Genomic DNA, 16899 nt, shown 5'->3' on the forward strand with positions numbered 1-16899 from the left:
GATGGCATGCAGTTCAGACTTATTTAGTTTAAGGTATCGGTTTATCTGTGTGCAGGTTAAGAGTCACAGAGACTGAATGCACAGGTCTCTGCACATGCAGCATGTCTATTGCAGATTTCAGTATGCTATATACATTTTACCTCATGGAATAAAAAAAGAGAGATCACTTCTAATACAATGCATTGAAAATGCAAAGAGATCAAATAGAGGTTTTATCCCAAAAGTCTCTCACATCTCCTCTACAGCCGTGGTTGGCAGTGACATCTTTTTGCAGAGATTCCTCTAGTTTATTGTACAGACTGATCAGATGCATTTTAAACAATTGCAAAAAGCATCATTGGGCAAATTAAAAATTAACTTTATCGCAAAAAAACAAACATGTCACAGTTTTTGTCCAGCAAAATGATATGATCAAAACACGTTTTTTTTTTTTTACTTTAATTCATCAAAATAAATGAAGCAATTTTCAACTTTTTTTACATAAGATTAAACTAATTTTTTAAGTCAGTTTAATGTAATTTAAGTTGAAATGACTTAAACATCCAATTTTATTGTAATAAAAAATTTAAGGCAGCAACTTTTTTTTTTTTTACAGAGTAACATCATCTAATCTAACTAATCATATCATGTGAACGCGTATTCAGGTAAGATCACTCTATCATTCTGACTGGATTATAAGAGCAGGCCGATGGCCTCGCATGCACGGAAATATTGCACCTGAAAGAACCATTTACTGGATCTTCAAGAACTTCAAGGAGAGGTTCAACGGCAGTAATGCAGTTTTCAGGACATCGCAGAATGTCCAGACAGCACCAGAACGTCTCCTCCTCCGGAGTCGACTACAAAATTGTGCAGCCAAACACACCGCCATGAATGCAAGCACAACTTCTCCCAACGAACCAGGAGGAATTGGTGATGATCTGTGCATTTTCCAGCATGATGGAGCACCATGTCACAAGGTAAGAGTGATAATGAAGTGGCTTAGAGATCATTACACTGAAATTTTGGATCCACGGCCAGGCGACTTCCCGGATCTTGATCCCATAGAACCTGTGGTCTATCCTCAAAAGGAGAGTGGACGAGCAGAAGTCCGCAAATTGTGATGAACCGGACACTAATTAGGAAAAAAGTGATCGCCATCATTCAGGATTTGGCCCAGAAGCTGATATGCCAGAGCGAATAGAATGTTTTTTGGATGTTGAATGTATGAAATGCTTATCATTGCTTTCTAGTTTACCATAAAATAATCTAAAAATACCAAAAGCAGCAAACTTTAGTGAAACAAACTTAATGTCAAAGATCTCAACAATGTCTCAGACTATGTTAAGATTTGTCAAGATACAAAAAGCCATATTCAAAAGTGAAAGATCTCAATAAGAACTCAATACTTCTCAAAGAATCGATCCACATTCGTTTTATAGCTCTTTGCTCTCCCTGGAAGTCAACTATTAACCCATGTGGATCTATTTTTATCTATATCTTTTACAGAAAAACATATGAGACAAAGTTGACACTCAAAACATAACTTATGTCTCTTGGGATGTGAAAGAGAAACCTCAATAAAAAGAAAAAAAAATTCCACACACAAGAAAAGGATATATATGGAACATTAAAGGGAAAGTTTGCCCAAAAATTTAAAATTCTGTCATCATTTACTAACCCTTATGTTGTTTCCAAACCTGTATGAGTTTCTTTCTTCTATTGAACACAAAATAAGATATTTTGAAAAAATGTTGCGAATCAAACAGTAGATAGCCATTGACTTACATAGTATTTTTTTTCCTTCTATGGAAGTCAATGGTTACGGTCAACTGTTTGATTACCAACATTCCCATAATGGGATTTAGTTTAGTTGTAATAAATTTTGTTTTAATTAATTAATTAAGTAATTAATATCTTCTTTGTTTATTAATATATTTATTTAAAAGTTATGAATAAAACAGTTCATCATACTTCAACAAAAGTAAAAAAAAGAAGGAAATAACCCGTTAAATATGATATTATGCAATAATTTAAGATATTTTTCCTCATAGAACCTTTTTGCATAAAGCGTTTTTTAAAATGGAGTCAAGAACCTTAGTTCTATATAAACCCACTGAATCTTTTATCTAAGAGTGGATGTTTCCACTTAATTTACATTTAATTTAGACAATGATGTTATCCTCTCCTGTTATCGTGTTTATTTAATTTGATGAGATCATCGCTGATAAACAGACTGCAGATTCTGTCAGTCAAAGCCCTAAACATTAACAATCCAATTGAATCATAGGCTCTTTATCTGGAGTTTCAACTTTGTCCTAGAACAGAGAACACATTCAGGAACACAACTGTGCAGAGAACAGCAACACACTGACACACTGTATTTTTCTCTCTGGATTTAAATCATCTGTGTTCTTGTACATGGATTCTAGTGCTTGGAACATGGCACTTCTCTCAGACAAGGTGAAGTATTGCATTCCCATTACTTTTAGTGTGATTATCAGGTAGCAGTGCCATTTTTAGGCTTGATTTAAAAATTTTTTTTTTTTGAAAAGTTTAATGCCGAACTGGCCCACCACCAGAGCTGTAAACGCCATAGACACTCCTGGCTCACCATAACTAGGTGCGTCCTCAAAAATGTTGTATACCTAAAATTCATATATTTTGAAAAATAAATAAGTATATACCAAAAGTATAGGTCAGTTTAAAGACTCTGATATATATATATATCAAAAGTTTGGAATAATTTCTTATTTTTGAAAGAAGTCTTTTTCTCACCTTATGCTCTTATTCTGTAAAAAATACAGTAAAAAATGTATTTATTCCTGTGATCAAAGCTGATTTATCAGCATCATTATTCCAGTCTTCAGTGGCACATGATCCTTCAGAAATCATTCTAAAATGCTTTTTAAAAGAGACTTCTTTTAAAAACATTGCTCACATTAAAAAATGATTCCAAACTTTTGACCGGTAGACCGGTACTGTATACATAGTATATAGTAGGATATATGATTTAGGCTATATGAATGGGGACATGCAAAATGTTTGATGATCCAATGAAAAACATTTCAAATCTTTGTTCTCTTTTCCATTTTTTTTTTCCATTACACACTAAACCCAGCTATGGCACTGCTTTTGGAGAATAACCCAAAGAATGTGGTTTAGCTTAATGAATAACCCAGAGAAAAAAATATTATCTTGGAAGAATTTGATTAAAAAATGTTTGAGTTCTCTGGCAGATCTTGGCAAATCTTAGATATTATTGAGATCTGAAACTCTAGTTAAGATATGTGTGAGATTTGTTAGCATCCTATTTTGAAGTTTTATTGAACCAGTGTATTTGCTGTGCTTGAAAGATTGTGGAAATGACAATAATACAAACCCTGAGGATAATTATCTTTTCCTAATTAGTCTAGTAACTCATCGGCGTGCGCATAAACAAGAATAAAACCCAAGGCTCCTCAGAGTTTTTCCGTCAACAACAAGATGAGCCAGAGAATATGGCAAGCCGTTTTAACATTTAATCATTTAAACCTATTAGTCTCTATTTTCATGCTACTAGTACTTATTTTTTTAGATACTAGTATCTATTCCATTAAGTACTATTTATTCATTAGCAACTTATTCTTTAGGTACTAGTGCCTTTTTAAAGATGGTACTTATTCATTAGTTACTAGCACTTTTAATTATTAGATACTAGTGCTTATTCATTAGTTACTAGTGCCTATTAAATTGGTACTAGTACTTATTCATTAGATAGTACTTATTCATTAGTTACTAGTACTTATTATTAGATACTAGTACTTATTCATTAGTTACTAGTACCTTTTAAATATATACTACTTATTCATTAGATACTAGTTCTTATTTCAATAGTGACAAACTATTCTTTTGTTACTAGTAACAAATTAAATTTTTTGCCATTGACCTCTATGGGGATCTGTCATTCAGATATCAACTATTCAGTTCTAGTATGTATTCCAATTGACCTATGGCTAAGCCACGCCCCCTCCACTCACTCGGACAAACAGTCAACATTCGGTGACAGGTGCTATATTTAGTTATGTTGAAGAGGAGTGAAAAGGCTACATGTTTTGCTAAAAAAAAACACACAAAGTTCCCCAGTTGATTTGGTAGAAAGTTGTCTAAAATGTTGTGCTTTAATATGTAATTAATGGTTCATGATCAAATTAAATATGTACAGGTCTAAGTTGCATATGTTTCCAGGACAAGCCTTTTTACCATCTTTACCAAGAGTACCTCTCCGTTAGTTTGGTGCTACAGTATTTACATGAATCATTCAGCACAACACTGCTAACATTTGTTATCTCGGTTATTTACAGATACGTTAATGAAGCTAAGTGACATGATGTACAACGCAGCTAGAAGCTAACGTTAACGTTTTCTAATGTTAGGCTAACGTTACGTTAGAGATGTTAAAAATAACATTCAAATACGTCGTTGACTTAAAGGGTTAGTTCACCCAAAAATGAAAATTATGTCATTAATGACTCACCCTCATGCCTCAACAGAACCGGAAGAGAATACAATGCTGAATAAAGTCGTCGTTTTTGTTATTTTTGGAACAAAATGTATTTTCCATGCTTCGAAAAATTCTAACTAACCCACCGAGGTCACATGGACTACTTTGATGATGTCTTTATTGCCTTTCTGGACAAGGACAGTATACCGCATAGATTTTCAATGGAGGGACAAAAAGCTCTCGGACTGAATCTAAAATATCTTAAACTGTATTCCGAAGATGAACGGAGGTCTTACGGGCTTGGAACGACATGAGGGTGAGTCATTAATGACATAATTTTCATTTTTGGGTGAACTAACCCTTTAACGTTATCTTAGAACAGATGTAGACATCCTTGTTTAATTTATCCACGTTTAGTTGGTGTTGTGGTCTACCGCATAACTTAATCCAGAGCAGACACTTATCTCGAGATGTGAGATGTGGCTTAATTTGGAAAGGGTAAAAAATAGACATCGTCGCCCAGTCTCTCGGGATACCTAGTGTCGGAGTCGCATGTGCTCCATCCACACCATTTGAACATTTTAAACTTAAAATGACAAGAAAAAACATATAAAAACGAATGAAAACTGATTAACTGCAATGCATTTCAATGGACGTGGAAGCAGAGAATGTCCGAGTGAATTGGGAGCTATGCGCACTGTGATTGGCTCATCGTGTTTGGGGGCGTGGCTTAGCCATAGGTCAATTGTGACTAGTACATATATATTAGATAGTAGTATTCATTAGGTACTAGTACTTATTTTTTAGATACTAGTACCTATTACTAGATACTAGTATTCATTCAATAAATACTAGTATTAAGTCATTAGATACTAGTACCTATTAAATAGATTCTAGTACTTATTCATTAGATACTAGTACTTATTCATTAGATACTAGTACCTATTAATTAGATACTAGTACTTATTAATTAGCTACTAGTACTTATTAATTAGATACTAGTACTTATCCAATAGATACTAGTACTTATTCATTAGATACTAGTACCTATTAATTAGATACTAGTACTTATTAATTAGCTACTAGTACTTATTAATTAGCTACTAGTACTTATTCAATATATACTAGTACCTATTTATTAGACACTAGTATCTTTTGTAATTGTTACTAGTAACTATTCTTATCTTACTAGTCACAACTGCTTTTTTCCTAGTCTTATGTTATGACTAGTCAGAACGGCCACTGTAGAGTTTAATTAAAAATCTTACTAGTAAAATAAAAAATCTTACTAGTAACATTTGGACAGTGGCGGCTGGTAAAAAATATCTGAGGTGGGGCTGTGTCATATTCTGTCGGTTTCAATAGTCTGGTAACATGGGAGTCTTTTAATGTAGTGGCTTCGAGGTTGTGGACTGCTCTTCCTCAAGACATCCGTCAAACATCCACCCTTCTCTCCTTCAAAAACACATATTTGATCTGATTCTGTACATTACTCTTCAGCTCACAGTCTGTAAATTAAACATTGTTATTGATATGCTATTTGTTTGAATCCCTCTTTGTTTGTATCTTTAACCTAACTTTGTAAGTGACCTCTGTATATTAGGCCTACTTTCTGTCCTTGGTAAGTGTATTGTGCTTTGATGTTGATTGTTCTATTCCTTAACCCAGTCCCAGTGGTTCTCAATCTTTTTAGAGTTGTACCCCATGAGGCTTTTAACATCTTACTTCGTACCACCATTCTTCAGTCACACATTATACAATATTTGCCCCCTTAAATCGATTTAAATAAGTAAAAAAATCAATAGAGAAATGCGCAATGATGGTAAAAACAAAGTGATGCTTTTAAATGTTAAATTAAAACTGCAAATAGGTGGTGAGTCATCGAGTCATTCATTCAGTAACGAAGCAAGTGGATGTATTTATGAATTAACAATTGAATTATTGACTCTAATGATTCGTTCAAAGCCGCAGATTTGTTCACAAACACTGCTGTGTGCTGCAGTTCTGCTGTGGCTTTCGTTGGAGCTGTTATTTTGTTGTAAACAACTGTGTTGTAGCCTAAATGAACATCACTTATTAATATTTCGTTTGTTGAACTGTTGTATAAAATCAATGTCACATTTGCAATCGTGTGGACCTTCATATAATGTGATCAACATTAAACACGGGAACTCACACAGGAAATGTGTCTGTATCGAAGAGAATTTGAATCTTATATCGATCTCCATGCACAGCCTGTGTCTACATTTGTTCTGCATGCTAGTAAGTCCTAATGTCTTATTTTACAAAGGTACATTGTCTAGAACGGTAGTATAGTGTGATTTGCCAAAACAGCAATCTGCATGAGGATGTGATGTATTTACAGAATTTTACCTGATAGAAAAACATGCTCAGTTTAAATCTTATTTTAAGGTGAGGTCGACTTAAATGAACAGCAAAATTCAGCATTTTGTTCCCGTACCCCCTTCTGTCACCTCACGCACGTAACGTTACGTACAACAGTTTTTAAAGCGACCTTGGGTGTTGGAAAGACACAATATAAATACAAATAATGATTATTATTATTATTAATAACAACCCAAACACATTTTAACACAAACTGCATGATATCAGTGCTTTGTGATAAAGTCAGTAATTAATGCCATATTACAGGCTGAGGCATTCTTACACAAAAACAAAAAAATTGCACAAATTTTCCATTTGCATTTGAAATTTAACTCAAACTGTTTCCTTTCTCAGACAGGTGCTGTCCTCCTCACTCCGGTAACTGTCCATGCTGGATCGTTCACTGTTGTTTTAAAAAGTAATCACCAAAACAAGGCATTAGCATGACCGCATCCAGCTAGCCAGGCCTTTCTAGTGTACAGCTCCGATAGTGTTGCTGTCTGATAGAGATGCGCGTGCAGTTTGGGACGCTAAAAGAATCGCCCATAGCTGACCTGATTGGATCTCGCTGATTGGCTACAGATTATGTCAAACATTTATATCTTAAATCAGCAATTGGCTAAACTGCTCCAGAGACCCGCCTTTCGGGAGCGATTTCTCCAGCGCCCCAGAGCTGATCACATGCAAAGGTGGGGACGTGTAGAAAAAACAGACATTTTGAATTTCTATCATATTTTTCACATATACTGGGTGCATTTAATATCTCAAACACACCTAGCGCCCTCTATTTGCCAGCCGCCCCTGCATTTGTAATAGATACTAGTATCTAAAAAATAGGTACTAGTAGCATGAAAATAGAGACTAGTAGGTTTAAATGATTAAATGTTAAAACGGCTTGCCATAGAGAGAAAGTTCAACAGATCTACTCAATTAGACTAAAATGTCATAATTACTCACACGCACTCATCCATGAGAGATGTTTGTTCTGTCAGTGTTACTTTGCCATCTAGAATCTTAAGCTATTACAGCAATCAGTTTATATAAAACCTCCAAAATGAAACTGGAAGTTAAAGTTAGCTCTTTTGCATGTTTAGCTTTCCTTTGTTTGATGACAAAATGCAAATAAACCAATCATGGCTTTGAGTATCTCTTCACAAACATCCTTGAAACCGCGCAAGCTATATGAAACTGCTCTTTAGAGGTTGATTTGAGTATGCCGTGGTTTTGTGTGCCTCTTCTATGCTATAAGCACAAGCCATACAAAACTTTGCTCAGATGAGATAAGCTTATCTTCACTGCTAAACCACATGACCAGGAGCGATGTAGGTCGCAGACTCGCAGGCTGCTGAAGAATCCTGTCAATGAAACAAATAAACTGAAGGTTAAGAGAACATGCCCATCAGCGATGAACACTAAGCTGAGGTTTAAAGATCCCAAGGGTTTGGTATTCGTTGGAGAAATTGATCTGTTTTGGTATTAGATACCCACTGCCACCTTCTCATTCTAAGCACGAGCTATATCATAGTTTTCAGTATGGCTTTTTCATACCAAATGAAACTGTTCCTTTTGGAAGTACATCAATAAGCCACAGGCGTCCATGCAAGGACAACGGAAAGTTTAATTGCTCTTTTATCAGTAAAGAATTTCTACTTTGGTAAATTTTTTAAGTATCTTTATTTTATCAGAGTGTTTTTATTTTGGGAAACTTACGTTTACTTCACTACATTCCATAAAAACATGTCAATCCCATGTCAAAAACATGTTTAAAAACAGCCGATGATCAGGGCCGATTATATCCTGTCAATCAAAAGTGGGCGGAAACGTGTTCAAACGTGTTCAGACTGCGACATTGACGCATTAACAGTTAAAAAATAGCGATGTCCAATTCATTCTTTCCAATGAACCTGTTGAATTGGTTCACAAATAACACTGCAAATATGGACCAATCTTTCTTATTAGTGCTGGATAGTCTGAATAGTGCTGGCTAGAATAAATAGCTATTTGGTTCATTGATCAGTACTCTTTCGGTACTTTTAATACTTAATAAGCACATTTAAAAAGCAAGTACTTTTGTACTTTTAAATATAACTTCAATAGTAATATTTTAATAGGGTACTTTTACTCAAGTACTTGATTAGTGACATTTGTCCACCATTGTCTTTTATAGCTCAGGAAATTTCTAATTTATGTTTCAAGTATCAACTTTGGTTTTTTAATAAAGTGGCATAAAGGCAGTGTTGAAATCTCTACTGAAACTCTAGATATGTTTTCTATAGGAGAAAAATCAGAGACTAAAGTCTTTGGGCTAGATTTAGTAAACAGGGCAGATTATCGTGAGAGCGCAATTCCATAAAAGCGCCGGTGGGAATGGAAAGTTCAGCGTATGATTTACTGACGACAAGCAAATTAAAGAACACAGATGCAGCCGGATCATTTAATGACCAACGCAATCTAACAAGAGCAGCACAAATGAGCGTCTTGTTTAAGACATGATTTTATTTTTGGTGGTAAATAATGACACAAATACCAGTTAATTGACGAGAGAAAACCTTAGTAAAGCAAAAAATAACCATGTCCATGCCTTTTTGGAGCTAATTTTTCACTGTGTATTTAGTAAATTTAAGTTTTAGTAAACTATCAGCTTTAGATAGTAAATTTGGCAAGCTGTAAGTAAATCTAGCCCCTTATTTGATCTCCATTCATTTGTATTGCTGTCTGAAAAAAAAAATTTGAAATACTGAAGAGAGACAAATATTATACATATTGCTCAAACTGTTTGGTCTTGGCAACATTTGATTTCATATTGAACGTGTTGACTGTAGTTTTTGATATCATCATGCACACTGAAACAATTGCTATTGGAATCTCATTGTTGAGATAAATATTACTGCTACATGTTTTTCAGAAGATAAATCTGAGCGGCAGGAGATTTATTGTAAGCAAAGGTCTCGATTTTATCTCCAACAAATCTAATTGCTGTCTGCAAAAAGCAATTGAGATCAAATGAATAGATCTTATTAAAGCTGCAGTAGGGAGTTTTGAGAAAATGTTGACTTAGCCTGAAAATTTGAACAAGCACAACTGACAAGTCCAACCCCCTTGCTCTCTGCTGCTCCAAAGCTCCTCCCCCACAGCTCCTCCCTCCACAGCTCCTCCCTCCACAGCTCCTCCTCCACAGCTCCTCCCTCCACAGCTCCTCCCTCCACAGCTCATCCCCCACAGCTCCTCCCTCCACAGCTCCTCCCTCCACAGCTCCTCCCCCACAGCTCCTCCCTCCACAGCTCCTCCCCCACAGCTCCTCCCCCACAGCTCCTCCCTCCACAGCTCCTCCCCCACAGCTCCTCCCTCCACAGCTCCTCCCTCCACAGCTCCTCCCTCCACAGCTCCTCCCTCCACAGCTCCTCCCCCACAGCTCCTCCCTCCACAGCTCCTCCCTCCACAGCTCCTCCCCCACAGCTCCTCCCTCCACAGCTCCTCCCTCCACAGCTCCTCCCCCACAGCTCCTCCCTCCACAGCGCCTCCCTCCACAGCTCCTCCCTCCACAGCTCCTCCCTCCACAGCTCCTCCCTCCACAGCTCCTCCCCCACAGCTCCTCCCTCCACAGCTCCTCCCCCACAGCTCCTCCCTCCACAGCTCCTCCCCCACAGCTCCTCCCTCCACAGCTCCTCCCTCCACAGCTCCTCCCTCCACAGCTCCTCCCTCCACAGCTCCTCCCTCCACAGCTCCTCCCTCCACAGCTCCTCCCCCACAGCGGAGCCTGCCGTGAACGCGCAGGCTAGTAAGCAGGACCACCGATGACGGCGGATTATAAACAGTTATGGAACATTCACTAATAGGGACGAAACATCAACAATATGCTTTACATTGACTATGGCCTGCCCATACTTTGACTACAAACTTGGTCCTCAAATCATTATGTATTTTGCAATACATGTAACTTTATAACGTTGCACTCTTTCTATAAGTTATAAATAGCTAGTAAGATAACGTTAAAGGATTAGTTCACTTTTAAATAAACTTTTGCTGATAATTTACTTACCCCCATGTCTAGCGAAATGATCGGTCATTTCAAAAATAATTAAAAAACTTTACGTTTTATAAGCACAAATGCTCGCCTTGCTCTGTTCTGTGATGCACGTTCGTGTTCCTGTTCGAACACGTTCATCAAAATGAACAAATCTTTTTTCGAGTCATTTCGTTCGTTGAATGAACGAAATGACTCGAAAAAAGATTTGTTCATTTGGATGAACGAGTTTGAACAGGAGGGTCACGTACGACGGTACGCGCTCGCGCTGCAAGAGAGGGGTGATCAGCACGTACACGAGCGTGATTGACACTGCTAAGACATTCCTCCTGGCTATGATTGGTTGTTTCTGACCGGGAGCGGTGTATTTCTGCAAATGGAAATAGGACCACAGGGAGGAACCAGAGGAGCTTGATTTTTTCACAGATTATCTGTCTCATATTCTACTGTCAGGACATAATGACAGTTTTAACAAATATTTGTTTACAAAAGTTACCTCCTGGAGCTTTAATGATTGTCCTTCCCGAAGGCCTTTATAATCTCATTGAGGAGTTTGGTCCACCAAGATAGAAAGAGTATTAGGAGTTTGGTGAGAGAAACTGTCGCTAGAAATCTCCTTAGCAAAGCTACATCAGTATTTGTCTTATTTTACAAACATCGAAACATTCTGAAATCAAGAGATAATTTCTTGAGGATCAAAATGTTTTCTGAAAAATGTATCACAATTACGCTTAAAAAGTTTAAAAGTTTTCTCTTTAAATTAAGTTTTTCTTGTTTTATGCATAAACTTTAATTTACATACATTTTTAAGTAACAAGACTTAATATCTTAAGTAATTTTCATTCTCAAGTAAATTTATTTGTTTCGAGATTTGGACGGGAAAACAAGACAAAAATACACAGGAAGAAAATATTTTTTTGCAGTCTAACAACCTAATTTAATTCTGCACAGATAGCTAATCAACTAAACAATCTTAAACAGAAAACCAATAAAACAGTGACTCAAAGACAATCTTTTCTGTCTCGATCCAGTGTGTGTGGGATTCTGAATCAGGTATCGACTATCGAGTTTGTGTTCTCTGGCAGAGGGAATCTTAACTATTGGTTGTTGAGAGCATGATATTATTATTCTTTTGTATTTCTCTCCTTTCTGAGTTAGCAGACTTCAACATGTCAGATGTAAAGCACGAACTAGGTCACAAGTTTTTGTGTCCTCGTGCTCATTATATCAGGTGCATGGCCTGGTCGCATGGATTCTCATCTTTTCCTGGCACATTTGATGCTCTCCTGTTGCTTTGTGCTGTAACCAGGCTTGAAGAGAGATGTTTCTATCAGCTGTGTCACAAATAGCCAGCTGTGCTTCAAATGTCATCTTCTTTACACTAACTACAGATGTTCTCTGTGCTACAGCACTAACAATGACACTGAAGACTTTCAAATGAATAATTAATACTGCCCAACGGACATGGTTCCTGCCTCACTCTTCAATAAATTGTAGAGGGAAGTTTTATATTCAGGACGCAGACATGCAAAAGTAATGAAGAGACTTTCTGAAGAAAATCTGAGTGGTCACCACCATGTTGCATGGTGGTTTCTAGAAGAATGCTTACTATCCTCAGACAAAAAAGCGTATATTTTTCTTCCAAGGACAACCCCAGTAATCTCACGTGTCTTTCTCAAAAAGTGTCTCAAACTGTGCTCTGATTTGCTAAAGACTATGGATGTGTCATTAATCCGGATAGGCTATGACGTTAACGCTACGTTTTCCCTTTCCGTCCACACTGAGATGACCTGTGAAAACTGAGCTTGAAGAATAAACAATTCGGTGTGTTTTTGCTTTTTCATGTTTTATTCAATTTATGAAGGTGCTGTAAATTGAACCACTAAATATTTTGTTGTTATAGTACAATATATGGTATTTTCTATATGCAATTTACCATTAATACAGACACTGATCCTGTGCGTCTGGCATGTTTTCTCACGGAGGCAACCTCAACTCAGGGCTCAAAGAAAATCCTTTTCTTACTCGTAACTACGACTTTGTAGTGACATTCAATTTGTAAACACGATCATTTGGACATGACTTGAATGCACTAAAAGACAGAACGCCATTGCTTTTGTGAACTATGTGAAATATGTGTATTAAATGCTTAAAACCAATTTCAGATGGTTGATTAGCCTGATTCGCCGATAAGTGCCTAAAACCCCTTCAAAACCAGCAAACCAGATTAGCATGGCCAGCTAAGGCCACATTTACACATAGTATTACACATAGTATTAGTATTTAGAAAAACGAATATTTCACCCCCTCCATTTTCAATAAAAACATCGTGCACACAACATCGTTTTCAAAAAAGTTACATTTACATCAACCTGCATAAATACACCGTCGAGCGCCATCATAACTATGACAAACTGGGCGCTCGCATGACGTTAAGCATTTTCTGGCGCATAATGTGACGTTTGAGAACCTAAAACCCTGTTTCTCCCAGTTGACACAGCAACAAGTAACCGGCGTTATCAGAAATCTCCACTTTGGGCAGAGTTTTTAGAAATAATCGTTTTCGTGTAAATGAGAGGACAAACCGCAGGGAAATATCTGCGTCTTCCCTTCGTGTAAATGGGGCATAAAACAAGCAAACCACATTTATTAGATGCTTTTTTTTAGGATATTTCACCTGATTTAGATGGTCAGCAGCTTTTCTCTAAACCTGACCAGCTGATATCTGCCCAAAATCTCTTTAAAACCAGCAAACCAGATCAGCTTGGCCAGATAAAAAGCTATTGCTGGATATCATGTGATTGACAGGTTGCATTTCATCAGAGAAGAGATGTCGCTGCAAGAGGGAGGGGAAGGGTCGGTCATGTGACTTTATTTTGTGAAAGAACCTTAACTTACATTTGTTTTTCTCCCATGTCTCCTCCATCTTTTCATCTTTCCTCTACATCTCAGGGTTATTCCGGGATTGAACTCCTAGACCTGCTCCTCGAGCCCCATAAGGTCTCTCATATGGAGAGCAATGGTGATCTCCCTGCGTGGTCAATCACAGATCAAAGCGTGAGTGAAATGCCATTTGATATTTGTGAGTTTATCCGATCAATCACAAGACAACCGTCCTACCGAGAGTTAGTTATTTTAATAAATGAGGCACCCTGAAATTCTTCTTGTAAACACAGTGACAGCACATGCCATGTCTGACCCAGATTTGTCTGTCAACTTCTGTGTGTGTTTGGATCTGATATGAAACTGTTGTGTATTATTCTAAAATCCTATAGTGAACTGTTGAGTATTTTTTTTAAATATATTTTTGAAAGGAGTCTCTTGTGCTCCCAGAGGCTGCATTTATTTGATCAAAAAACAGTGTAAACATTAATATTGTGAAATATTATTATTATTTAAAATACCGGTCTTCTATTTAAATACATTTTAAACTGTAGTGTATTCCTGTGATCAAAGCTGAATTTTCAGCATCATTACTCTTCAGTGTCACATGATCCTTCAGAAATCTTTGTAATATGCTGATTTGCTGTGTATCTATTTAGGAAAGCACTGCATGCTTTAATTCCCCTTGACATATGCTGCTACATGAGGGAAATTGATGGATGTCATAGCTGGTTGGGTTCATTTGTTAAAGATACCATTAGTACATACTATGCAAGGGTGCAAAGCCATGCTGGAGACATGAAGAAAACGTGCTACTGTTGAGCAATGAACAATTCAATACAAACAAGGACTTATTAAGTGATCGAAGCATTCCGTTTTTACAATTTAAACATTTGTTTATGACTAAGAATAAGTTTATTTAGCAAGATGACAAAATGCACCTATTGTAAAATAACCAAATTTTTGTTGTACAGAAATTATGATGACAATATTTGCATCAAAATATATATTAAAAATGTATATATTTTTATATTATATTATATTATAAAGGGAAATATTTGTTTTCTTTTTTTGTGTTATATATTTTGTATAAAAATATATATATTTTTATTTTATTTTATTCTCTTGCACTTAAAAAATAAAGGTCTTTTATTGGCATTGATGGTTCCATAAAGAAAGAATTACATCCATAGAATTTATAGAGGGAAAAGGGTATTTCGATTTTTTTTAAAATGCTTTTTACTCCCCCCAAAAAAGAAGTTCTTTATGAACTGTTCACTGAGAGGTTCTTTGGGCAACTAAAAATGGTTCTTATAGCATCGCTATGAAGACCTGCTTTATTTTTTTTGTAGGAGAAATTTAAGTCCATGTTAAAATAAATGTTACATGAGAGATTGTACTATATGTCCCATCTGCAATGTGTGTGTATCATGGTTATTGTAAGAGCCATAAGTCACTTTTCTTTATATAGATGCGGAAGAAATAATTGTGTGCATTATGCAATCAATAAATAATTAGAAGTAAATAATTTTATATGTGTAATATAATATTTTGTATTAACGATGATGTCATTTCCGGAAATGACGGTTAGTTTTTTCTTGTGAAGCAATGTTGGAGCGATACAGTTTTTTGACCGTGTAACATTTTCCAGTTAATTTTGTTATTAAACTTGACCGAAAAGAAGTTGCTGGATTATGGTATGTTATTCGAGTTCAAATCACGCTCACCAAAACATGAAGAAGTAATAAAGATGAATATCAAGACGGATTGCTATCACATTGAAAGTCAAAAAACTCGCACGATGGATTTGGAAAGTGAAACTGAAGCGGCGCGGGCGGCACGCACTTGAACCGTGACGTCGTTGGAAAGGACTGTCTGTGAATGAACATTGCAACGTTTCATGATCGTGGATTATGAATATCGGACATTGATGCTGCTACGGTGGATTTAATTAAACAGCCCGTCACAGAGAAGACCGTTGTCACTCTACAGAGTTTCATTATTTGAGGTAACGGACTTTGAACCAGCTATTAAGTTTACAAATGCATGTTTGAAGAAGCTGAAATGCACACGTTTGATACAGAAAGGTAATTAGATTGCTTTTAATCGTGTGCAAGCAGTTTGCATTGGTAGAATTAAGATGGCTGAAGGAGGAGAGGATAACGTTGCCGTTTTTGAACACAAGAGGGCGCCTAAACCAACCGAAAGAGCATTAGAGGAGCAACTGCACAGACGCATTGGACAGAGAAGAGCGAAATTATCAGCTCTTACCAGTAAGATCAACGCTATTGAAAAGTTGATGATTGATGAAAAAAATCTGCAGAATGTAGATTTCGATTGTACTGCTTCGTTTCAAGGCATGTCTCTGAACGGTGAATTGTTACAAGGTCCAAACCTCACAAACACACTTATTGGTGTCCTTGCCAGATTTAGAGAAGAACCAATAGCCATGATGGCAGATGTGGAATCGATGTTCTATCAGGTGAGGGTTCCAGAGGAGGACGCAGATCTGCTTCGCTTTCTTTGGTGGCCAGAGGGCAAGCTGGATGCACCTATAGAAGAATTTAGGATGATGGTGCATTTATTAGGACCCGCTTCGTCACCTAGCTGTGCCTCTTATGCATTGAAAAGGACAGCAGAGGACAGAAAAGATGTAGCAATCTCCAAAGGCTGTTGAAACAGTTTTGCACAATTTTTATGTGGACGACTGCTTGAAATCTGTGTCTACAGAACAAGAAGCAATTGACTTAGCAAAGGGTGTTAGAAATGTGTGTGCTGAAGGAGGTTTTTGCTTAACAAAGTGGGTAAGCAATAGTAGGAAAGTATTATTGTCCATCCCAGAAAAACAAAGGGCCAGTGGAGTAAAGGACCTGGACTTGGATCAGGATTCTCTGCCCATCGAGAGAGCACTTGGCATGCAGTGGTGTACAGAAAAAGACACCTTCACATACGACATCAAGGTACAGGAGAAGCCGTTGAGTAGAAGGGGTATTCTCTCGGTTGTTAATTCAATCTATGATCCTCTTGGGTTTCTGGTGCCACTCATCCTACCAGTCAAGCTCCTTCTAAGGGATATGTGCAAACAAGGATATGGATGGGATGAACAGATTGAAGGCAAGCGTGCTGATCAGTGGGTCAAATGGCT

The 16899-nt window shown here is 37.0% G+C and overlaps 1 protein-coding gene across 2 annotated transcripts in view; it reads left to right on the forward strand.

The window, feature by feature from the left end:
* The first annotated feature begins 2308 nt into the window (after positions 1-2308).
* The window catches only part of creb3l3b (cAMP responsive element binding protein 3-like 3b), a 33731-nt gene continuing 19140 nt past the window's right edge, over positions 2309-16899 (forward strand). For both annotated transcript variants that reach the window (XM_077222171.1, XM_077222172.1), the window contains exons 1-2: positions 2309-2442; positions 13824-13928. In XM_077222171.1, coding sequence (XP_077078286.1) covers positions 2401-2442; positions 13824-13928 — 147 coding nt within the window. In that variant the 5' untranslated portion in view covers positions 2309-2400. The remainder of the gene's footprint in view (positions 2443-13823; positions 13929-16899) is intronic.

This window comes from Siphateles boraxobius, unplaced genomic scaffold (assembly GCF_051911475.1).
Source record: "Siphateles boraxobius isolate OS27281-9 unplaced genomic scaffold, OSU_SipBor_1 86, whole genome shotgun sequence".
NCBI lineage: Eukaryota > Metazoa > Chordata > Actinopteri > Cypriniformes > Leuciscidae > Siphateles > Siphateles boraxobius.